This window comes from Pipistrellus kuhlii, unplaced genomic scaffold, assembly GCF_014108245.1.
Source record: "Pipistrellus kuhlii isolate mPipKuh1 unplaced genomic scaffold, mPipKuh1.p scaffold_m20_p_13, whole genome shotgun sequence".
Taxonomy (NCBI): Eukaryota; Metazoa; Chordata; class Mammalia; order Chiroptera; family Vespertilionidae; genus Pipistrellus; species Pipistrellus kuhlii.
In genome coordinates this window covers 6,332,714-6,358,099 of record NW_023425438.1, presented here as the reverse complement: position 1 = coordinate 6,358,099, position 25,386 = coordinate 6,332,714, and the positions used below count along the sequence as shown (strand labels likewise).

At 59.5% G+C, this 25,386-nt stretch overlaps 1 protein-coding gene across 1 annotated transcript in view; it reads right to left on the bottom strand.

The window, feature by feature from the left end:
* KLHL29 (kelch like family member 29) overlaps positions 1-25,386 on the bottom strand; it is a 237,014-nt gene that overhangs the window by 14,675 nt on the left and 196,953 nt on the right. The window contains exon 6 of the mRNA XM_036434704.2: positions 2,736-2,874. Within this exon, the coding sequence (XP_036290597.1) occupies positions 2,736-2,874 (139 nt within the window). The remainder of the gene's footprint in view (positions 1-2,735; positions 2,875-25,386) is intronic.

Genomic DNA, 25,386 nt, shown 5'->3' with positions numbered 1-25,386 from the left:
TGCTCAAATCCTCCTCCTTCCTTCCTTCCCCAAGCCCGGGTGCTCCTCCACGGAATCCTCTGGGTCTGCCCTCTGGCCTGGATACAGGCGGGCGTGCTTGTTACGCAGCACTGGCCTTCACATTCTGCTAAGACACAGCCACGGCTCCCTTGCCTGCAGGGCTGTCACCGGATTGCCACGGGAACTCGCATGGGGCCACAGAGGGGTGTGGGTGAGGCCAGCAGGCTCGGCACAGGCTCTGAGCTTCCTGGTGGCCTCACTTCCGAGGACTCAGTCCCCTCGCAGGGCGGGAGGGACTGCCTGTGACTTAGGTGCCTGTTCCAGGTGGGGGTGTCCACCTCGGGAAGATCCTGTGGCCACTTACAAGGGTTTCTAATGGGTGTGCGAGCACACTCACACACACACACACACACACACACACATCTGCACACTCACACACACACACTCTCTCTCTCTCACACATACACACTCACACACACACACACACACACACACGCTTCTGCACACGCTCTGCATCCCTTTTTCTTGCACGCCTCTCCACAGTGCCAGCCCTAAGGTCTCACTGTCCTTCCTCACAAATAAACACGACACTCTGTGCTTCTCTGGATTCGCCTGAGCTTTGGAGTCAGACCTCTATTTGAATCCCAGATCTACCGGCTCCACAACGTCTCTGGGCCTCCGTTTCCTCACCTGTAAAACGGGGATACTCATGGCACCTGCTTCTCGGGTCAGGGGGAGGATTTCCCAGGATGACACGCGGCACCTCTACCAGCCTCCTGTGGGCTGGCCTTGCCTCCTCTGGGGAAGAAGGCGATTAGGGAACTGCATAAGGGGAGGCCGAGGGAAAGGAGCTGCGGCAGCTTCCCCAGAGGTGTGGCCACGTGGAGAAAGAGCATGTGGACGCAGTGGAGGTCAGCCTGGGGCCTGGGCCTGGGCCGGAGGAGAGGGGCTCCGGGCCGCTGAGCGGAAGGGGAGCTGGCCGCTGGTGGGGACAGGCTGCTCTGAGACCCGCCCTCCGTCTCGTGGTCTGAGCATCAGCTTCACAAACACAAACCTGACCGTGACACCCCCAGGCCCGAGACACAGCCCTGTGATCTGGCTCCCGCCCTGCTCACCCTCGCCCCTGCACAGGCCTCATCCCCTCCTTCATCCTCACCTCGAACTCAGCATCGTAGCTGCAGGGAGTCACCTGCTGCCTGGACCTCACGCTTGCTGCTCTCCCGGCGGGGCGGTCCCACTGTCTGCCTGGCCAATCCCATTCTTGGTTCAAAACCCACATCAGATCTCCCCCCCCCCCCCCCGACCATCGTCCCCCAATCCCCTTAGAATGAGCTCCAGGCTGGGAGCCTCTGGACCTTGTCTGCGTCACCTGCTCTGCCTGCCACTCAGCTGCTCTCCAGCTTCTCCCCGCCGGACCCTGGTCTTGTCTGGGGTTCCGTGTGAGGCCAGGAGCCATGCCTGCTCGTTCCAGAACTTGCCAACAGTTAGAAGCGCAAAGACCTGCCTTGGCCTGGAGAGGCCACTGTTGATGCCCCTGACCCCTGTGCTCACACAGAGCGGACCCAGGCCCCGGGGGCGGGAGACCCGAGCTGCCCCCGAGACGGGACGTCACCCAGAGCCTGGCCCTCCCTCCTGCACGGCGGGGCCCGCGCGGCCGGCCGGCCGGCCGGGGCTTTGCAGCTCAGCTCTAAGTGAAAGGACACAACGGGTTGGGAAGGAGATGCCAGCCAGGGTGCCGTCCTGAAACAAAACACAGTCACTCGGGGGTTAGTGGGAAAGTCCGAACTCAGCGTTGGGAAGCCAGCAGAGGTCCTGTCCTCCCCCTCTGAGCGCAGGCCCGGCGGCCTCGGCGTGCGTCCGCCTGCCCCGGGAGGCTGCAAGGCAAGAGGAGCAGCGGCATTAATCTGCTGAGGGGTGAGAGAGAGGAGTGTGACCCGGGGCTGGCCCCCCGCGGCTCTCCCTCCCTGAGGAGCTGGGAGGTGGCCCCTGACTGCTTGGCGAGGGTATGAAGCAGACAAATTAAAAAAAAAAAAAAAAAAAAAAAGTCAACATAATGGAGAAAGAAAAAGATGCTCATGCGCCATGGAGACTCATTCGGGCAGAGGGCAGACGGGGAGGGAGCAAACGCTGAGAGAGACCGTCTGTAGGACACGCCTGGTCTGGGCTGCGCAGACAACGCCCCGGTTAGGCTCCGTGTACAAGGATGAGGACATGCAGTGCCAGCGAGGCCTTGGCTACAAGCAGAGAAACTGCCCCATTGGGTGCCTCGTGCTCCTCAGCGGGGGTGGGGCTGGCCGAGGTGCTTTTCTGGCATTAAGTTCACCATCGACACCAGTCCCCGTGCTGGCCGAGGGGGGGCAGTGTGCAGCGGTCCCTTCGCGTGGGGTCTACAGTCCTCCTAATCTCAGGAAGGGCTTGTGAGCCACTGAGAACGCCAGCTCCTCCTCGGGTTGGGCAGGGGTGTGGTCTACCGCTGGCGGAGGCCCCTGGTGACCAGCACAGCTGCGTAGGGGGTGGGGGTGGGGGTGGGGATGGGGGGCACGGGCTGAGGGCAGTGGCTGCTCTGAGGCTGTGTGTGAGAGGGGGCGCTGGGAAGGGGGAGGGGAGGAGAGATGGCTACTGGCTCTGTGACAGGGAGTCACACTTCAGGAACCTGCAAGAGAGGGGAGGAGAAAAGCGACACAAAAGCGTCCTACAAAGGAACAGACCCGACCACAGCTGGAAGGAAGGCAAACCTTTGAATCAGGTCCTTGAAATACAAGCTGCAGGAAGCTAGAACATTTTGGTGGACTTCAAACTCTCTGCCTTCAACAACAATTTTCAGGTCTGTAAAGGCTTTCGCTCTGCGCTGCTGGTTCAATTCCTTCAACATTTCTGCAGAACAGAGAAGACAGACAGGGCCAGGTTCCCATTAAGAGTTTTTTTTTTTTTAAAGTTTAAATTAAAAGAAAAATTATATATATATATTTCCCCCCCCAAGACGTAGAGAAATAGGAAAAAATACTCGATACTGTTTTCTTGGCAAGACTGGCTCAAACACGGACAGTCAGGAGTCACAGACACAATGCATAGACAAGCGGCAGCCGGAGGGGCCCCAGGACCCGGGGACCACAGCTTTCAAAAGCAAATAAAACCAAACAAAAAAACAAATACAAAAAATAAAATAAAATAAATAAATAAATAAATAAACCAAACCCAGAGACTGAGAGTCCGGGGAGGAGAGACCCGCCGTGACACTGGGACATACAGGGTACGGTATCACAGACAGTGAGGAGCTGCGTGTTCCTATGCAACAAGGCCTCCAAAGGCCAATGATGCCGACGGGCTTGATGCCAAGCAAAGCGTGGCATTGCGATGGAGGATGGGCTGGGATGGCTCAAAGGAACAGAAACCACAGAACCTGCAAAAACAGCGTCTCCCTGTTAGACCCTCGGCCGTGGCTGGGAGAGCTTCTTGGGAAGGGGAGGGGTGAGCATGAAGGGGAGGGTGGAGGGGGGTTGTGGGGGAGCAAGCCAGGGACTGAGACTGTCTGGCCCTGCTCCCCCCTCTGGGGCCCTTCAGGGCTCCCACCCTCGCCTGGGGCTTCGGCACAGGAGGGTGTGTGTGTGTGTGGGGACCCACCCAGGTGCACACCTACCTTTGCAGAGTGTCTGGGCCCTGGGGCCGGGCTCCGAACCTGGGGCGGTCAGAGCTTCTCCCAGACCCAGCTCCAGGCTGAGAGCGGGGAAGGAGGAGAGGCTGGCCCCCACCCTGCTCACTTTCTAGAAACGCTTTTGTTTGCAAAGGTTAGGGCCTTGGGGTGACGGGTGTTCCCACAAGCCTCGCCCTGGCCCAGGAACCCTGGACAGAGCCTGCCCTGGCATTGCGGGCAGCTGGACAGCGGAGGCCCCGGTGCTGGGTCCAGAATGACGTGGACTGTCGCCAGGCAGGTTATGTCCTTTGGCAGGTGCGTGGGAGAAGGTGGTCTGCGAGACGGAGCCCTGTCCGCTAAGCTGCTCCCACAGCCCACACCTCCAGGCTGGCTACTCATCGGCCCACACGGGCGGCGTTGGCTGCTGCCAAGACGCCCGCTGAGCCCAGCGCTGCCTCTGACACCGGAATGCCCCTGGAGGAGCCCCCACGTGCCCCGAGCCTCTGGTTCTCCATCTGTGAAATGGGGGTGCAGGCTCCACTCTATTCCCAGAACCTGGTGAGGATCAGATACTCAGGGGCCTGGGGCTTGCGGTCAGCAGGCTCTTCCTGGCCTCTGGCTGCCCAAGACCACGGCAGACGGTGAGCACCCCCACGCGGGGGGACCGAGGTGTGGGACAATGGCAAGTCACCCCCTCCCCCCCCCATCTCCACATCCGGCCAGGCTGGCGTCGCAGCGGGCCACCTGCAGGGGGCGCTGCTGAGGCCTCTGGAAGGCTGCTCCCAGGTGTGCTCAGACCAGCAGCAGGGCAAGTGGAGGGCAGGGAGGGGCTGGGGTGCAGATACAGGGGAACGGAGGCCCGGGGAGGGCTGGGGATGCGACAGGTGGGCAGGCAGGGCCAGATCACAAGAGCCTTTCGAGGGGACTCAAGTTTTACCTCTGGGCACCAGGGCGCCGCGGGGACCCGTGCAGGGAGTGACAGGGCTGGACCTGGGCTTCAGACACGTCACTCTGGCAGCCATGTAGGAGGCACGACAGGGAGGGACGGCCTCACGGTCAGGCCTGGAGGACCTGAACTCTGCCTCCCATCGGCCATGTGACTTCGGGAAAGCGAATCAACACCCTTGTCAGCTGCTGGCACGCAGAGAGGCCTAAGGAACACCTGGCAGGCTCATGGTGATTGTGGGTGGTGGCGATGGCGCCGTAATCCCAGTGAGAACTGACAGAGGCCTGAATAACAGGTCACAGGAGGACAGAGCAAGCTGAGCACCGAGGCTGCGGATGCTGTGGCCCTCGGGGATGGAGAGGGCTGGAAGGGAGGGGGTGCTGAGTGTGGTTTGGGGGTCAGGGTTAGGGCCTGTGGGGCAGGGGGTTGGAGGGTGCCCGGGCTGGAGGCAGGGCTGTGGGCACCTGCGGTGTGAGCACACAGCCTGGGCGCAGAGAGACAGCTCCGGGCGGCGGCAGGCCAGGCCCGGTGAAGGCTGGATGGCTACGCTCACACATCGGCTTCCAAAAGCGCCACCAGCTGAATTCCCTCCCAAACCCTGAGCCAGGGGGGTGGTGCCGCCTCCGCCTGAGTGGAGCAGCGTCAGGGGAGGAGCTCCGGGCTGGAATGCCACCGACCCGGACGCTGTTCCCATCCCACGGTCGCCACTAATTGGCGGTGTGACCCCGGGCACGCTGCTCCTGCGTTCGGGGCCTCCGTTCCCTCCAGCACCGAGGGGACCAGCTCTGATGCCCCCGGTGTTCACACCACACCTGCCCGCCGTGCCAGCCCTGCTCAGAGAGCCGGGAACACTCAGCCGCAATCAGCCCGCCGCTCCCGCTGGGCCCGGGGCACGCTGATTGCTTGGGGAAGATTTTGCTCCCAAACCCAGGTCCCAGCCCCAGCAGCCGTGCTCCTCCTGGGGAATTCCGGGGGCATCCGGAAAGGTGCTCAGCGATCCAGGTCATGGTGGCGGCAGGCGCCGTCTGCTCCCAGGATGCAGGAGCCTGGACTGGATAGCCGGACTACTCAGCTTCGGAAGAATGTCTCCATTTGGGGAAGTGCTCACCAGGGGATTCCTCCTCCCAGCAGGCCCCACACGCATTCCCAGCACCGATCAGCAGGTCTGTGCTCATGGCCACCGGCCCAGTGCCCGGCGGGGAGCCGGTGTTCTGGGGCACCGCGACCTGGGATCTATAGGAGGGAGCCAGCGCCAGCTCTGGGCACAGCTGCCCTCCTCCCCACACCCTGTCTCCACAGAGGACAACCCCGTAATGCCTGGGGGCTTGGGGGACTGTGGGCTCCTGGGATGCCTCCCAGCCGCTGTGCCCGGGGGGGGGGGGTGGTCTGCAGGCCTGGGTGGAGCCTGGCCAGAGCTGGGGCATCGGAGTGCACTCCGCCAGCATCCAGCACTCAGCACCCAGCACCCAGCAGCTGTAGAATCTGCTGCCCCCACTGTGGGATGGGATGTGCTCCACACAGCAATCTAGCCATCAGCCGCTGCTTCACACCCCCCCCCCCCCCCCCCCCCCCCTGTCCTCCACTCCAGGGCGGCCCTTCTCTCCCCCTGAAGCCTCCCCAGGCAGGGCCCCTCCAGGCCTTCACTTATCGCCCTGCCCCTCTGCCCATGTCTGTCTGCCTCCTGTCTTCTATGGCCAATCAGCACGTGTTCTTCAACACCCCTTACGGCCTGGTCCTCCACCCTCCTGGGCAGGCTCCCCAGAACCCTGTGCTCGCCGTTAGAGCATCCTATGTGCTGCAATGATCTATTTACATGCCTCCTACATAGCATGGCATTTTCTATATATATATATATATATATATATATATATATATATATATATATATATATATTTTATTGATTTTTTACAGAGAGGAAGAGAGAGGGATAGAGAGTTAGAAACATCAATGAGAGAGAAACATTGATCAACTGCCTCCTGCACATATCCTACTGGGGATGTGCCCACAACCAAGGTACATGCCCTTGATTGGAATTGAACCTGGGACCCTTGAGTTCACAGGCCAACGCTCTATCCACTGAGCCAAACCAGTTAGGGCTTTTCTTTATATATATTTTTTTATCTTCAACATGTAGCACAGGGTCTGATTATACATGCGCGCGCACACACACACACACACACACTGTATGTGACAGATTGCAAACATTCTTTGCAGCCTCCCCCAGCAAGGGCTGGGTCCATCTCCCCACCCTATGAGTATTGACGGGCTCCGTGACTGGTTTCGGACCATAGACAAGGTGCGTGGGTGTGAGCCATGGCCTCAAAGGACTTTGCTCGCTTTGGCTCGTCCCCTTAGGACCCCGGCCACCACCACCCTCTAAACAGGTCTGGGCTGGTCTGCTGGGCGCAGAGAGACCTCCTGGAGCAGAGCTGAGCCAGCCCTCCCCACTGCCAAGCACCAGCAGAGCCCAACCCAAACAGCAGACCAGATCCTCACCTAAATTCGTGGCGGTTGCTTTAAGCCACTAAGTCTTGGAGCTGTCAGCTAAGCACCAGAGCCAGCTGCAGGGCGAGCAGGGATAACTGGGCTCCAGCACTGGTCCTGTGTGCAGCTAATTATTATTATTTATTCATTTTTATTATTATTTTTAAATTGCGACACAGTTTTCCATCGTGGCCATTTTTGTGTGTACATGTAGTTCAGTAGTGTTGCATACATGTCCACTGTTGTGCAAACGATTTTCAGAAGTATTTTTATCTTGCAAAACTGAAACTCTGTACCTATCAACCCTCCCCTGCCCCCCGTCCCCCTCTCACCCCAGTCGCTGGCAGCCACCATTCTGCTCTCTGTGTCTATGAATTCAACCACTCTAGGCGCCTTGTCACCTATGTGGGGTCGTACAATATCTGTCTTCTTGGAACTGGCTTATTTCATGGAGCACAGTGTCCTCAAGGCTCGCCCATGTTGTAGCATGCATCAAAAGCTCCATCCTTTTCAAAGCTGAGTATTATCCCATTGCATGTATGTATCATGTTTTGTTTATCTACTCATCTGCTTTTGGCTAATTCTTCACACCAGTTCCGGACAGCTCTGCTCACCCCGTCCAAAGCCCTGTGGTAAGTGGGGAGGGTAAACAAGCTCCTTGGACCCAGCAGCTCATGGCATCAGAGGGAAAGGGGGTGTTGGTGGGGGTCGGGGCGGGGGCCCGGGTCTAGGCTGGAAGCTCTGTTCAGAGGCAGGCGAGGCCACAAACTGCACAGACGAAGGTGCAGCCAAACTTGTGCATATTTTTTCACCAAACGACACAAGTGATTTGTCAGAGACTAATGGGTTCTTTGCAGCCGGGCTGGAAGGGCTGTCGGAGGCGGTAATAAAGAGGAAGCGATGTCAAATATTAAAAGGCAACGAATTCCAGCAGCTTCGTGGCGGAGAAGTCCATTAAATCAGAGCCCCGAGAACGGTGGTGTGGCCACATGATTTTTTCCCAGAGCTCAAGCCAGGGCCCGGCCAGGTGATGAATGCTCCCGATTCCATGGGTGCTTATGACACACATGTGATAAAAGACTGGAAGAAATTATAAACTCAGAGCGGCGGTGAGATATACTGAGAGAGCCCAGCGAGGGCCGTGTCACGCGCGCGCGGGGGATAATTCATCGGCAGCAGCGGAGCTCTCCGCCTGCAGACACCGGGGACAAATGGTGGCTCTGCACAAACACAGCCTCCTGCAGCGGCTGCTCAGCGGGGACCCAGCGGCTGGGAGCACTCAGAGAGAGCAGACAGGCCCAAGCCTCCTCCTCCATCCCCTCCCCTTCCCCCCTCCTCCTCCTCCGCCTCCTCTTTCTCCTCCTCCTCTCCCTCCCCCCCTCCTCCTCCCCCTCCTCCTCTTCCCCTTCTCTTCTCCCTTCTCCCCCCTCCTTCTCCCCTTCCTCCTCCCCTTCCTCCTCCTCTTCCTCCCCCCCACCTCCTTCTCACAATGCCGAGTCTCCATGAAGCTGTATCCTGCCTCCAGTACCTTTACACATATTGCTTCTTTCCATGGGGGGAGGGTGGGCCCTTGGAAGGTGGTGGGTGGTTCTTGGCCGGAGGGATTAGACTCAAGAAGCCAGGAGAGAGTTGGGTGGTGGGAGGGAGACACACACACACACACACACACACACACACACACACACACACACTCACGTTCAGCACCTCGGAGAGCTCCCAGTGCCCAGGTGACTGGGCAGAAAGCGGGGTGGGCTCTGGATAAGTTAGAGGGGTTGCCCTGGAGAGGCATGGAGCCCACAGCTGAATGGAGCTGAGGAGCTGAGGGGTGGATCCCCTCTCAGAGGCACACTCTGAGACCCCAAGCTCTGGGAACCGGAGGCAGCGTGTGTCTGTCTGGCCCACTCGCTTACGCATTCAACGGGCCTCTGTCTGCTGTGTGCGGGGCCCTGGGTGGGGTTCGGGGGCACGTGAGTGGAGATGGCCGCAGGACCGGGGAACTCCTGTATGATGGGGGAGACACTGGCGGTGACGCCGAGTGAGGTGAGGTGTGCTGGGCAGGCACTGGGCAGAGGCGTGTAGGGGGCACGGTGGGCACTGCTCAGTGGGGCTCAGGGAGGCTCCTGGGGGGGGGGGCGGTTTAGGGAACACCCAGAAGATAAATAGGAGCTCACCAGAGGGCTGGAGGTGTGTGTATGTTGGCATGTGTAAGTGTGTAAGTGTGTGGGTATGAATGTCCGCTGCGTGTGAGCATGTATGATGCCTGTGTACTACTGTATGCGTGGTGTGGGAGTGAGCAACCGGGAGAGGAGAAGCCACAGAGAAAGAGAGAATCGCACCCGCCTGAGGTTTCCATCCCACAGGAGACTGGGGGCCACCGGTATGTTTTACAGGAGAGAGGGAGGGTCAGGCCTGTCTCTGACACGCAAAGAGGCCGCTCGGAACCAACTCGTCTCTCTCATGTTTCTCCCCTCACCCCCCACCCCATACTCCCCCCTTCTCCTGCGCCGCTCTCTGCTGTCCAACCGTTCCGTGCCCCTTCTCTGAGCCTCGGGGCACGCCGTCAGCCGGCCACGTCAGGCGTGTGCACGGCGTAAGGCTCCGGCTGAGCGGGGAGGGGAGGGGCTGCAGAGGAGAGGGCGGCATAGCCGAGCAATAAATCAATAGCTTCAGAGGATTTGTAAGAATTAGTGAACCGGAGCTGGGCGTACAATCAGCTCAGTTACCCAGGTAGAGAGGGAAGTGAGATGGAAATCCCAGATGCCGCGCTAACGGCAGCTCAGAGCACTGCAAATCCCTTCGCAGGAGAGACGCACAGCCAGCCGGAGGATGGGGTGAGGGGAGGAGCCATCCTGAGTGCCTGCGTGTGTGTGTGTGTGTGTGTGTGTGTGTGTGTGTGTGTTTGTGTCGGGGGGGGGTGTAGGTACCCTCTCTGTTTCATTTGTACCCTCTACAGTCTCTTGGATGGGGGTGTTTTTCCCTGGCTGTTTGCTCTGAGTTCCTGTCTGTGCCCACCCCTCCTGCCAGGCCCGGCCTGGGTCAGGACCAGGACAACACATTACCTCCTGCCCTTCCCGAAAGCCTGAGCACAGTTTTAGATGTTCGTATTGCAAGTGGCCCTTCATTAAGCAAGTAATTGTCATGCTTATCCTAGGAAGATTAGAAAATCCTGACGAGGAAAAAAAGAAAGAGGAGCCACCTGCGAGGTCAGAGGGAAAGGTCCGCGTTACTGCAGCAGCCGGGGCTTAGGCACCCCGCCCAGGAAGGAACCACAGCACCAGGGAGGAGCTACACCCTCACCCGCCCGCCACCATGTCCTGCCAGCTGCCCGCCCCACGCTGGCCAGCCGGGTCCTCGGCCTGCAGCAGCCCGTGGAGGAGGCACCCCACCCCCGCCCCAGGGCGCCCCCGAGGGTCACAGGTGGGCTCTCCTGACACCTTCCCTCCCATCCCCCTCTGCCTCCGCCTCCTGTCTCCCGGCGCAGGCCTCTCCCCGCCAATCCCTCCCAGCTTCCTGCTCCATGTGGGGTCTTGGCTGGCTGAGTCCTGTCCCGGGTTAGACTGTGAGCTCTGGGGGGACAGATATGCCACCTACAGCCTCTGGTACCCACAGGAGGGTTCCGGGTGGCCCTCGGTGCTGGGATCCCAGTAGTAACAGATGGTCTGGGGCCCGGGGACCTGTCATGATACCTCTCTCCGCCCAGCCACTTCCCCGCGCTTACTCAGCCTGACAGCCTGTTTTTCTGGGGAAGCCGAACCCATTAGGCTCTGTAATAAAGCCGGGGCACTGTTTTCACAAACTCTCAATGGAAGTAATTACCCGAGAGGAGCCGGGGTGCACGGGCAGGGCCAGGGCCAGGCCTGCATCCAGGCTGCAGCCCGGGGTTGTGGGGTCCCTCTGCTCAGGTGGACCCTGCGGCCACCTGCCACGGTGCCCAGAGGCTGAGGGAGCGCGGGCCCGTGGGGCGGCTCCAGCCTCTGCGTGGACACCCACTCCGGGCCTGCACAGTCGCCCTACGGTCGGAGTGCCAGCTCCCGCTCTCCGCCCGCTCCCGCTCTCTGGGCCTGATGTGCGATTAGACACTCCCTGGCGGACAATTACTCCGAAGGGAACGGAGGGGGGTGGGGTGAGCGTGGGGGGCAGCACCCAGGCTGCGCTTTGCACCACAGGCTGTTCCACTCCCCCTGCCTCACCCCCTCTCTAGTCCCACCTGCCGGGCCCTGGGCCTGTGGCTTGCTCCAGGGCAGGGCCCCAGCGCCAAGCACCAGGGGAGAAGGAGGGTGCTGCCGATGGAGGGAATGGCTTTGACCAAAGAGGATAAGGAATCACAGAGCTCCTCCGGGACTCGGTGTGGAGACACTGTGCCCTGGCCACGTGGGAGGGCCTGGCCCACTGGGCTGCTGTCCCCTGCGCCCGCACAGACTCTGACGGACAGGCATGCTCAGCTCCAGCCACAGCCTCCAGCGGGGCCGAGACGGGGGAGGCACTGCTGGGCCTGGCCCAGGAGCCGTCTCTGCCGCCGTGGGCTGGGCCTTGCGCCCGGCCCTGCCTCGGAGGTGAAGGACGGTGCCCGTTTGGTGCCAGCGTCCTTCTGGGAGAGGAAGCCAGCACCAGCCTCCCGGAGCTCCTACAGAACGACTGCGGGCCCAGGAGGCCTCTCTCTGGGGTGAATATTGTCTCTGGTGGGTGGGGGCGAGGGGACCTCAATGGATGGGGGGCCTGGCTGGGTAGCTGCAGCCCACCCCCAGAGGACAGCCCCACCCCCTCTGCGGAGGGCCGGGGAGAAGGCTCTCCCAGCACAGCTGGCCTGGGGCTTCGGAGCGTCTGCAAACCAAGCCATGGGCCTCCCCAAGACCCCAGGCATGACCCCAGGTGTCCCAGCAAAGGAGGATCCCGAAAGGAAGGGACTGGGCCCCCTGAGCTCCCTCTGTAGGTCCTTAAAGCAACACTCCTCCCCTTTCCCCACCCCTGCAGGCCCATGTCCCGGGAGCCTGGGCCCTGTTAGCAAACTGGAGCCACCTGCCCTGCGCGGCACCAGTGAGTGTGATCAGCTGTGCAGGGGGCAGCCAGGAGCTGCCCATCTCTGGGGTGGGCCTGGGGAGCGGGAAGTACTGGACGTGGTCACTGCTCAGAAAGGCTCTCAGAAGCTGAGCCTGGTTCTGACCGGTCTCTGCACCTCAGGGCCGGGCACGGCTTCTGGCCCCGAGCAGGTGGCAGGTAACGTTCCCGGACCTCCAGCCTTCTCCTCCTGGGCAGCACCCGCCGGGGTAGGGAAAGGCCTGCGGGCCCGAGCGCTCGGCTCCCTCCCAGCCTGCGAGAGGAGCGGAGGGCGGTGGGCAGGCCCGGGCAGGCTGGCTCTGGAGCACCCCGTGTCCCACAGGCCTCTGGACATGGGTGGACTCATCAACTTGGAAGTCATCTGGAGGAGGAAGGACCTGTGTCTCAGCCAGAACAGAACCCGGGCCCCACCCTGGAGCGCTCAGTACTCCTTGGGGCCGATGACTGGCAGCCTCGGTGAAGTTCAGGGGGACCTGGGAGGCAGGGCCAGAAGGAGCAGCCAGGGATGCTGGTGAAGGGGCACGGGGACCTGTGACTGAGAGCCCGCGGTGTATGGTTCGGCCCTGCACGCCACATGCCTCATTAGACTTGTTCTGAGTGTCCCGTACATACGAGGGCAGCGAGCGAGGTGCCCCATCTCCACATGCAGGCCAAGGGACGGTGTGATCTGACCTAGGCCTGCCCTACAGTATCAATGTGCAGCCTCGGCTTATGCTTCAGACTCCTCTGGAAGCTTCCAAAACCAAACCAAACCAAACCAAACCAAACCAAGCACTGCTGCCGTCTGGGCCCCACCCCAGAGCTTCTGATTCCATGGTACGGGGGCGACACCGATGCACCCGGACTTCCAGAAGCCCCCCAGGAAATTTTAATGCCTCCGTGCTGCTGTTGTTTTAGTCCCAAAGTGTCCGGACCTGTGCTCCACGCTCAAAGACATTTACTGAGAAAAACAAAGTTAAATGAAGGGACGACAGCTTAAGGTGCCAGCAATTTATGCAAATGAATGCAAATAAATACACACTTTCTGTACATATGTTTATGCAAATATTCTTGTGGTCCTTGCAAATCACTCACCCGCCTGCAAGCAGCTGCCTGTGATTTCTCGGTGAGAACCCTGGGCAGGGTGCCCGGGTTAATGACAGGTGGTATCGCTGCCTCTCAGAACAGACAGCTCTATTAGCACATCCACCGCGGGAGTCCCCCCCTACCCCCCAGCCCTGAAACTGCTCACCGAGCCTGGCGTGGTGTCCCCAATCCCCTTCCCACCCAAGGCCACAGGCCAGAGGGGGCAGGAACAGCTGTCGGTGGGCGCTCCGAGGCCAGCAGGGCTGTGGGCAGCTGCCAGGGCCCGGAGAGCTGCTGGAAGACACAGGTCCGATGGCCAAGTCAGACCGCCTTTCCCTCGGCGCCAGGCTGTGTGGGCTGGCCCGTGGCTGGGTGCTCACCCCCACTCAGACAGGCTACCCCGGGTGCTGGGTGCCTGACCAAATCCTGCAGCTCCGGGTGCTGACAAGCCCCCTTGGGAGGCGCTGGATGGGAGAAGGAGACTTCCCCAGTCAGTGAGAGCCGGCCCCACCGAGCATGCTCCCTGCACGGGGGCTCACCTCAGCTTCAGCGCTGGTTTGCAAGTCCTTCTCCCCGGGCCTGTGGGACGGTTACGGCCGAGGGACTGTCAGGACGCCCTTGCTTTACTGCCTCAAAGGGTTTGCAGGTTTGATTCTAGAGGAGGGCACGTACCTGGGTTGCAGGTTCGATCCCTGGCCCTGGTCTGGGTACCTGTGGGAGGCAGCTAATCAATGTTTCTCTCACACATCGATGTCTCTCTCTCTCTCTCTCTCTCTCTCTCTCTCTCTCTCTCTCTCTCTCTCTCTCTCTCTTTCCCCCCTTCTACTCTCTGAAAACAAATGGGAACATATCCTTGGGTGAGGATTAACAAAAAAGAAGCACACGGACTCCTGGCCCGGCTCCCTGAGGAGTGAGAGGAGCTGAAACATCACCGCTCCCTTCCTGCAGCTGAGTGATCGCCGGGACGTCCTCCCCCAGGAGCTGCCTGGGTTGGTGGGAGTCCCCCAAGGGGACTGGGATGTGACTCCAAGCTCAGCCTGAGAACCGGCCTGGCCCTTGGGGGCCCGAGCTCAGCCTCCCCGGACAGCCTTCCTTCTCAGGCCGCTGGCTGATGGGAGGCGAGTGTTTCCGCCTCTACACCCGGGCCTCTGGCCCTCCGCAGCTGCCAGTGGCTTCGTGCACAGCGTGGGGCGGGGGGCACGGTCTGTGCCCAACAGGGAGCTCACCTCTGGGAGGGCGGCTGCGGACAGAGTCCCCTCCCCGGGACCCAGAGCACAGGCCATGATGGGACGGGCCTCCCTCGGCAATGAGGCCAGTTTGCCCGAGCACAGCTCTCACTGGTGCTTGGCGGTGGGAGGGGGCGGAGGGGTGGAAACCCAGTGCCTGGTGCTCCCGTGGGTGCCGGGAGTCAGCTCAGGTGTGATTCCTGTCTCAGCAAACACCGTGACAGCGACCCCTCCATCAGGCACAGAAATCTGAGCCCCCGGTGACACCCCATCAGTCCGGGCCTGAGGCACCCTGGGATTCCAGACCAAGGGGAGAAGTTCACCATGTTGTGCTGGGAGACGAAACGTGACCTCGCTGCCCTCAAGGGCCGCCCCTCATTTTGGCCGCCTCCACTTTTCAAAAGGGGCAGAGCTTCCAGACTGGGAGGATTCTCTGCCAGAGTCCCCGTGGGCTCCAGCTCAGCAGAAGTGCCACCCGGAGAGCGCCAGTTCCCTGCCCCTGCTTCACTCTTGCTGGCTTGAATCAAGCTTCTAAAGGGCAATTTTATTCGTTAATTATTGCAGGTTGGCCCTTCACCTCCTCGCTCTTCTGGGCTGTTGGGAGGTTCCCTGGGGCTCCAGTCACTCAGAGGCTGTGTGATAAGGTACAGAGGGGAGAAAGGCATCTCTTTTTTGGAGGGTGGGGGGGAGGATAGAAGGGCAAAGGGGAGTGACCAGCCCCAGAGCCTCCCTGACTGGCAGGCCGGCCCTGGGCCTGACCAATGAGTCTGCGGTCTGCTTCCCAGCTGGCTGCTGTCTCGAGCGACCAGCCTTTGCCCGCATGCTGACCCTCAGGCCGGCGTCCATGGCATTTCCAGGGCTTCCCTCCCTTGTTGGAAACTAGGTGAGCGGTGAAGCGAGGGCACAGGGAGTTCATGTCCTTGGTCCACTGGACTGGCCAAGCTGAGACAGTGAGGAAACCCCCGCCCCCTTCTCCCCGCTCTGGGGATGTCCTGTGAGACCAGGGAGCCAGGACGGGTCACTCGGTCCCAGAACCAGCGTAGAGACCAGCCCAAACTCAGGATTTATATCTGGGGCCCAGAACTTAAAATTTAGATCCTAAAAGCCCAGCCAGACCTCCACGCAGAGGCTAGATCCCTGATTTAGAAGACCTGGCGAGCTGGGACAGCCGCACTAAATTCTGAGGACCCTCTCTTGCCCCAAGCGAGCTGTGACTGGCACCTGCCAGCGTGCAGGGTATTAATGATGGCCAGAGCTGTTCCCCGCGCCATAAAAAGCCCTTTACGCGGGCCCGACGGGAGGTGATTAATTCTATTAAGTGGCATTATGGATCCTCCTATCTGTTGCTTTCATAAACACGGTTGTAGGCGGGATGTTTTATCGCGGGCATAAAAATGTCCCGCATTACAATGCCTAAGCACCTTATTGATGTTATATTTCCTCGCTGCGCCGGGAGCCCCAGGCCCCCCGACCCCTCCGCGGAGAAACAACATAATGTACACGCCGCGAGTTTTCACCAGGGTTATCAACGGCAGCGTTTCCGAGCTCTCTCCTCCGGCCGCACAATAATAGATCACAGTGAAAGTGCACCGACAAGCGATGTGTCCGTTTGATTCTTTCCACCTGAATCAGCAGCGCCCAAATTCCAGACGCAGCAGTTTAAAGGCAGGCGGCACACGGAAGAATTTAGGCCTAAGCATTTAATCTGTTCTTTCCATAAATTTCTGCTGCTTGTGCTTTTATAATGACTCTACCAGAGGAAGTTTATTTATACCGCAGATTTTCGGCATCAGCACATTGGGAGCACGGCGGCGACCGCTCCGTCAATAGCTCACAGCCATGTATAATATCACTCCGGAAATCAAAAGCCCATTGGAAGGAAAAGAAGGCTCCGATTAAAGTCACTTTAAGACATCAATGACTTGGGAACCGGCTGGAGAGCAGTTATAAATACCCAGCCTGCGCACATGCAAACCAGCGCCGGCAGACGCGCCCCGCCGCCGCGCCCCGCGACCTCCCGCGGCCCCTCCCTCCCTCTCCCGAGGCTCGTGCGTCGCCCGGGGGCGGGGCCAACGTCACTGGGGGCGGGGCTCCCCCTCTCATGGGCGGGGCCTCCCGTCTCCCGGGGTGAGTCACGTCACTGGGGGCGGGGCCTCCCTCTCCAGGGGCGGGGCTTCCCCTATCCGGGGGCGGGCTCACGTCACTGGGGACGGGGCCTCCCCTCTCCAGAGGCGGGGCCTCCCGTCTCCAGGGGCGGGGCCTCCCGTCTCCGGGGGCGGGGCCTCCCCTCTCCAGGGGCGGGGCCTCCCCTCTCAGGGGCGGGGCCTATCCCTGCGCAGGCGCCTGCGCCCAGCCAGAGGGACCAGCAGCAGGATGGGGTCTCGGGCTGGGCTTTGAGACGAGGACCAGTAGGAACGGAAGCCCGAAGGCTGCTTGCCTAGGTTGCGTACCCCGTGCCACCTGCTGGGCCAAGGGGCACTGGAATGAGCTCTGCCGCCCTCGGCCATCGTTCAGACTGCAGACCAGCCACACGCCCAGCAGTCTCTCCCCCACTGCCCCTGACTGGGGAGGGGGATCCGGGGGAGGTGGGTACTTAGAGGTGGAGGAAGCCCCTGCACTTTGAAAAGCCCCCGGAATGCACGCTTCCTGCCTTCCTCCCTGAGATCCACTGATTATCTCCTTTATCCTCAAGGCAATTTTATGACTGATGGTCCCATTTTACAGGTGCAGAAAATGAGGCTCGGAGAGAGTAACGTCCCCAGCCACGGGTGGTAGGAGCGAGATTTAAATCAAGCTCTGTTTAATTCAAAACCCTGTTTTCTAGTTGTAAACCGCGGTGTCCCGCTGCTTCCTGCTTGTCCTAGCCGCTCTGCTCAGGCTGTGCAGGCCCAGGGGCCTCAGACGATTTACAGGTCACTTAGGAAGCTCAGGGTCCAGGAAGCGGGTCACGATAGAGAAGGATGGGAGATGGCAGGGGTCTGGCTGGGTAGAGCTGGCTGGTAAGGCCTGCTGGGTGAGATCCCTGGGAGAAGCCTGAGGCTGGCTGGGCATGGAGCAGCTGGGGGCCTGGGTTCTGGACTTGAGCTGGAGTAGGGAGCTGAGGCCTTCAGGAAGGAGGGAGGCAGGATGGACCTGCTGGGAGGGTGTGGGACCCAGGTGGGGCTGGTGAACTTGAGGGCCGCACACCAGAAGCTGCACGACCCCGGGCACCCCAAGAAACTGCCATGGGCCGAACCCCCCCCCCCCCCCAGCTCCCAGCAGCCCCTCAGGAGAGAGAGACAGCTCACTGCCCGGGGGCAGGATGTGGTCCTGGGCAGGCAAAAATTCATCAGAGAGCGAGTGATCTCAATCCAAAGACAATACCATTAAACTCCACGAAAGTGTCCGAACAAGAGAAACAGTGACAAAGAGCAAGACACTGGAGTAAATTAAACAACATCCGAGAAACCAATGCCTGAAAGAGGACAGCTCCCTTCAGGATGACTTGCCTGAAGATGCCCTAGCTCCCTAGCTCTAGAGCCACCTCCATGCGCTTGCTCAGGCTGTCCTACCCCCCCCCCCCCCCCCCCCCCGATTCCTGCCATCCCCACTCTGTGCCCACAGCGCCGTGGGGCTCACACTTCAGTGCTATGGGCAGAATTGGTCACGTCCGGTGGTAGTCACTCATTCATTCATTCATTCACTCACATATTTAGCAAATATGTAGTGAGCACCAACCATGTTCCAGGCATTGGGGGCACAGCAATGCACTAGACAGACCCAGAGCCCTGCCTCCGGGGAGCTTGGATTCTAGAGGACATTGGGTGACCTCTGTCTGCTCCTTCTTGAGGGCAGGCGAGGGTTAGCCGGCTCATGAGGCCTGGGCAGCAGCGCAGTCCCGCAGAGAGGCGGCCAGCGCGTGCATCTGGCTGCAACTGGTCCCAGAGCTCACTTTTTGGAGCCTCTGTCCTCATGACTCATCACCTCTCTGCCTGCTGGGGGGTTGCTGCCGTTTTTTGGAGATCCTTCCCAGGACACGGGTCCGTGGGGCGGGAGGATCACACCTCTGAGGTGGGTCAGGCCTCGTCCTTCCAGATAAATTACCTCGTTCTGGGAGGGGGGTGATGCCCCCTGTTCCTGCTCCCTCTGCCCCAATGCCAGGGGGGCTCTGAGACAAGGCCAACCTGCCAGGGCAGAGCACCAGCCCGCAGAGCACCAGACTGCAGAGGGGGCAGCACATGCGGGCGCAGGGGCCTCTGCTTGGGGCTGGGATGCAGGGGGAGCCTTGCCAGGCGGGCCTCCTGGGTGTGTGGATTCAGGCCTGTGCTCCTCTCCTGCTGCCCAACCAGGACACAGGCTGGCTGGACGCCCTGATCCACCCCAGCTCTCATTCAGACCCCAAGGCTACCTGCCCCCTGTCCCTTGGGGAGAAGCTGGGTTCCTGGGGGTTGCCTGACCCCCAGCTCCCGTTGGGATGGAATGCTCCCTGTTCCTGGGATTCTCTGTCCTTCCCAGAAGCCTCCGACGGGCACATACACGCTGTTTTAAATCATCCCTCAGGAAGGCCCTCTGGCTTCAGTTTGGCAGCTGCAGGGGGCCTGGGGAGAGTGGCTGGGGACCCGGAGGGGGGTACCCCTGCTGGGAAGGCGACCTCAGGTTCCTGTGCCCAGGCGTCCTCACCCATCAAAGAGAGGGTAACAGGAACCACTCAGAGGCTGGATGTGAGCATCCAATGCGGAAATACTCATAACACGCTTAGAGGAATGGCTGGAAGGGAACACCCTCCATGAGTGACTTACAGGCCGTGCATCCTGCACAACTCCAGGCGGCGCCCTCCACCTGCCCGTCACCAGGTTTCCTGAGTTACTGTGACAGTTTCCTGGCAGGTGCAGGCGCGGGTCTTGAGGAAAGGGGAGCATGTAGTTACTAAATCGGCCGAGGCGGGGGTGTTCTAAAACCGTTCTCGATGGAGTGGGGGAGACAAGGGAAAATAGCCCGGCAAGATGCTCGCGGCTGAGATGGGTGAGCGACGCCTGCGCAGGGCTGGGGTGAGCGGAGGAGAGATCTCATCCCGCTGTTTCTGGCTCCAAAGCTGGGGGCTCAGAAAGCCTGGCCCCCGCCTGCCCTGTCTAAGCAAGGCCGGAGGCTGCGGCTGCCGCTCTGAGAGGCCCAGGCCCTCCCTCTGCCTCAGAAGGTAAACGCTGAGTCCCTCTCCCCCCACACTCAGGTCCGCTGTGGGAAGGCAGGGAACACACAGTAAACAACCAGAAGGCCTTGGTCCAGGCTCCACGGAGAGATGCCCGAGGAGCTAACAGTTCACCTCCCAGTGCCCTGCAAGGCAGGCAGCCCTGCCTCCCCTGCTCCCCCCCCCCCCCCCCCGGGGCTCAGCCCGGGGAACGCCGAGCCCTCGCCTCTGTCCGCAGAGGGACACGGTGGCTGGTGCCAGGTGCACACACAGGGGCCTTTTGTGGGGAGCCCCAGAGTCAGGCCGCTCTCCCAGACTCTGCTGCCTCCAGTCCAATCAGCAACCGGTGGAGGCCAGACCCTGACCGCCCCCTCCTCCCCCCAGACGCAGCACCCTGTGACATCTGACAGGGACATCTCCCCACTCTGGTGCCTAAGGCTCAGGGGTGTGTTCTGAAAGGGAGGGGCCTTCCTCAGGGACCCTAGAAGCTCAGGCTGCTGGGCCTGAGGAGGAAGAGACCTCGCCCCTGTGCCGGCCTCGGTGGGGAGAGTGGGAGTGAGCGGGGCAGGGGAGGGAGGGCCAGAGATGGGGGCCTATAAGTCCTGGTTCTGATGCTGATGCAGGTCCTCAGGGCTCCTCCCGGGCCTTTTCCCTCCGAGGTCTGAGATCCCCGAGGTTACAGGAAAACGCACCTGTAACCTCTTGCTTTCCTGCCCGCCAGGGCCTGGGGGCCTGGGGGCCTGGGAGGCTCCAGAAGCAGGACCCTCAGGTGGCCAAGCAGCTCAGGGAGGCTGATGCAAGTCAGGTGGGGCCAGTCCCTCCCCCCAGGCCCGGCTCTCAGCACCAGGGGAGCCGGGGTGGAAAGGAGATGTTAGCCAGGCCTGCAGCTCTGTCCTGCAGGCCTCGGGGACTCTCCCACTCCCTCCCCGGGAGCGCCAGTGAAGTTTTCCTGCTCTGCTGAGTCCTTCCGAGATATCACCACATGGTTAATCTTCCTTCTGTTCAGAAATGCAGAGTGATTTGCCCGAATGGGGATTTCTGCATATTTATACTAATGTCTGTGTTTAAAGCTTATGAGACAGGGAATTGCTGAGAGATGTCCATTAGCAATATATACAGACTGCAATTATTTCTTTATGGTGTGTGGTTTGACTGCAGAATATTTTATTTCAATGGAAGCAGCAGGCTTTGCCTACTGTGTTTTCTTATGTGCCCGAGGAAATCAATAAGAGCAGGAAATAAATGAAAGGAGGCACGGACGGAAGGACTGTGACCTTTCAGGAGGCGGGAGCCTTGCATACGGTGCACCGGGAGCTGCCTTCGCCCTCGGAATCTGAATGCGGCACCTCGTTGGGGGGACGCGGCGCATTTCAGAATGTGGATGAAAACCTCCCCGGATGGAAGCAAAGCTCTTATCCCCCTCTCCCCCCAAAGATGACTGGGAGGGGGCGCCCTGCCAGGGACGAGCAGGAAAGGAAGCAAGGGGTGTCCTCAGGGGACCCCATATCTGATCGCCCCTCCCTCCATTTCCATCCCAGGACAGAAGCTAAGCAGAAAAGCAGGGTTTGATCTGAAACAAAACCAGCCTCAGGCCCAGAGGTTTGCAGACCGAGGCCTTCTGGAACCTGCATGGATTCTTTGCAAAAAGGAAACGAGATGAGTTTCCAACGGAGTGTGCGCATAGCGAACTGGAACGCAGCACACCTGAAACTCATACTGTTGTTAGTCAATGCTACCTTGATTAAACAAAAAGAAAAACCTTTGAGGGGGGAGGGGGCAAGAGCGAGCCCCCTTCAGAACCGAAGAGCTGGAAGAGCCAGCGTGAAGACCCGGATGGGGGAGGAGGAGAGAAGGAGGTGCCCAGTGGGTTGGTGTGGCCAGGGCGCTGGGCGATTCCTCCCCTGAAAGCCCCCCCTGGAGCTCACCGCAGCTCACCTCCACGCCTGCCCAGCTCCTCCGGCCTCTCCGGGCTTTCCCATCTCCCACCTCAGTGCTGCAGACCTGGGGGCAGACACCACCCAGCAGGCCTCCCAGGCCGCCAGAGAGCCCTGTGCACTCTGGGTAATGCCCCAGCCATCAGCCTCTGAAAGCACTCAGTGAGCCTGAGGCGGTCCCCCAGGTGTTGACGGAAAGGCTGGCCAAGCCCGGTGGAGGGATGCAAACAGATGATACCTGACTTGGCGCAACAGATGCGTGCAATCTGGCGTTGGCATTTTCCACGCCTTCTCCTGGGGACCCCAGTGCCACCTGGCCCTGCCCCTCTGCCGGCCCTCACATCCCGGGTCCTGCCAGTCAGTACTCTGCACATCTGGGCAGCACCGTCGGGCCATCGCACGCCTCCTTCCACCGATGTCCATCAGTGAGGCCTCCACAAGCCGGCTTTCACCCCCCTCCCCCAGACTCCCTCTCGGCGGGAGGCACCGTTCTCTTCCGGCCTCAAAATAGCTCCCTGCACTCAGCCCTGACTTCTCCCTGACTCCTTGCACAGAAATCTCTTCCAAGAGACACTGGGGTCCGGAGAGGGACAGATGGTCCCTTTCTTTTTATACCACGGCCAGACTTGGGGAGGGAAGAGCGATACACACAAGTTTTGCCTCCGGCAGATGTACTGTGGGCACAAGTGCCGCTTTGTGCTCCTCAGGAACTGTGAGCGGTGTTCGCGGGGCAGGGACTGAGATCCAGCAGAGCCTGGGGACCATGGCGGGACGGTCCCGTTCGGGCTGCAGCCAGACCTTGTGCTTCTGCCCAGCAGGTTCCAGGCCTACACCTCCTGGACATGGTGTCTGCTCACTGTGCCCGAGCCCAGGAACCACCCAGCGCCAGGCCCCCTGGGCAGGGGCCATGTTGGAAGGGCTGGTGGTCTAGCCATGCTTTTTTTTTTTTTTTTTTTTTAAATATATTTTATTGATTCTGTACAGAGAGGAAGGGAGAGAGATAGAGAGTTAGAAACATCGATGAGAGAGAGTCATCGATCAGCTGCCTCTTGCACACCCTCTACTGGGGATATGCCTGCAACCAAGGTACATGCCCTTGACCGGAATCGAACCCGGGACCCTTCAGTCCCCAAGCCGACGCTCTATCCACTGAGCCAAACCGGTCCCAGCTGTTTTTTTTTTTTTTTTTTTTTTTTTTTTTTAAATATATTTTATTGATCTTTTACAGAGAGGAAGGGAGAGGGATAGTTAGAAACATCGATGAGAGAGAGTCATCGATCAGCTGCCTCTTGCACACCCCCTACTGGGGATATGCCCACAACCAAGGTACATGCCCTTGACCGGAATCGAACCTGGGACCTTTCAGTCCACAGGCCGACGCTCTATCCACTGAGCCAAACCGGTTTCGGCTAGCCGTGCTCTTGCTCACCTCTCCCAACTAATGCCGAGGTTGGGTCTGTGAGCTGGGGTGGATTCGCCTCAGGAGATTCACGGCTCCGTTCTGTTTTGATTTTTAATGCGATTCTCCTTTGGAGAGAAACATCGACGTGAGAGAAATATCGATCAGGTGTCTCCCGTACGTGCCCTGACCGGGAACCCCCATCCTAGGTGTGTGTTCTCAGAGGAACACAGGTTGGGAATTGAACTTGCAACCTTTTGGCGTGCAGAACGATGCTCCAACCAAAAGAGCCCCCGGCCAGGGCCTGGTTCAGTTTTTCACTTTCTCCCTGAGCTGTCTATCACAGGGTCATCCGGTCCCCTGGCTGGGCTGGGGCCTTGGCAAAGGGCAAGAATGGCTGGCAGGGTGGACATGACGCCTGCGGGGCTCCCGAAGGGCTGAGGGCAGAGTGAGACTTCCGTGGGCAGCCTGTTCCCGGAGCTCTGCCTGGGGGCTCCTCACCCATCGGGGACAGGGAACATGAGACATCACTAACGCCTTCTAAATGGATGTGCTGCTGTTTGGTAGATTTCAAGGATTTCATCCATTTAAAAGGGCACAAGTTCAATTAATAGACCTCATTAACTTCAAAGATGTATCATCTTTGCTCTGAATTGGCTCCTCCGTGGGATGACTGGCTCCATTAACTTTATTGCATCGGCAATACTCTGCGTAAGGCGTGGGCGATGCTGGCGCGAGAACCTCCAGGGCTGCCTGGCTCCCACACCCCGGAAGCTTCTGCAGGGCCCAGTGCCCGCTCTGCAGCCTCCTCAGGGGCCCAATGTCCCTCATGGATTTGTTTTGGGAATTAAGTCCACCCACCCATCCATCCATCCTTCCATCCATCCACCCATCCATCCATCCATCCACCCATCCACCCACCCATCCACCCATCCATCCACCCATCCATCCATCCATCCATCCATCCATCCATCCATCCATCCACCCATCCATCTACCCATCCATTCACCCACCCATCCACCCATCCATCCACCCATCTATCCATCTACCCATCCATCCACCCATCCACCCATCCATCCACCCATCCACCCAACCATTCATCCATCCATTCATCCATCCACCCACCCATCCACCCATCCATCCACCCATCCATCCATCCATCCATCTACCCATCCATCCAATCATCCATCACACACCTTTTGGAGATAAGAAAAGAACCCAAGCTGAAACCGGTTTAGCTCAGTGGATAGAGCGTCGGCCTGTGGACTGAAAGGTCCCAGGTTTGATTCTGGACAAGGGCATGTACCTTGGTTGCGGGCACATCCCCAGTAGGGATGGTGCAAGAGGCAGGTGATTGATGATTCTCTCTCATCAATGTTTCTAACTCTCTATCCCTCTCTCTTCCTCTCTGTAAAAAAAAAAAAAAAAAAAAAAAAAAAAAAAAAAAATATATATATATATATATATATATATATATATATATATATTTAAAATAAAAAATAAAATCATAACACCCCCCCCCCCCTGAATCACCAGTTTATATTGAGAAATAGCAGACACATGATTCTGGGAGGCATAAGAGAGCCATCATGGGACTGGCTCTTCATCAGCCCCAACTTAGCCTGCTGACTGGACAGGTTGCAGCTGGGCAGCGTCCAGGTGTGGTGTGGAGAAAGGCGTGGGCATTGGAGCAGGCAGGCGGTTTTGCTATCGTCACTCCAGCGCTACCCTTAGACCTGGGCGAGCAGCTGCCCCACGCCTTGGTTTTCCCTCGGTGAACCTGCCTCCCAGGGCGGCTGCGAGGATTACGTAAGCACAGAGCGAATATGTAATGACTATAACACGCCCACTCCATTCCCGTGCAGAAGACAAGGCTGCATCTGCCAGGGTGGCCCACCAGCTCCCGGGAAGGGTGGTCCCTGACGGAGCCTGAGATGGAAGCCCTGAGGGGGGGCCCATGTCTACTTCTCCGCTCTCTGAGACGATGGCATTCAATTAGGAACGTTGGAATCACGGCCCACACCAAAAAACCCCCGCCTCATAAAACTGCCGTTTAGTCTGAGAAAGGAATGCATGTTTCTGTAAGGAAGAGACAGAAAGTATGGGGATTCTTTTTGGATCCATCAGAATTGCTGAAACCCGCCTGGTCGAATGGCCAGACAGATCAGGGGCCTTCAGAATCCCCACATCACAGTGCCTTAACTTAGGGGCTGCAAGGCCCTGTGCGGCAGGTCTGCCTGGGGTTCGAACCGAGAGCAGGCCTCCTGGGCCCGCCAACGAGGCCACTGCTTGGTCCTTGAAGGTGCCCTGCATCCTAATGGACAAACATGGCTGACCCAGCTCCAGCGTGTTCTCAGGATGGAGCTGGGCCTTTAAATGGACTTGCCAGTCCCCACTGGTGGAGCGCAGGTCCCCACTCCCACGAGGTGGCAACTGTGATCCCTCCTGGCATGAAGGTTCTTTGGCAATAAAAAGCTAACCC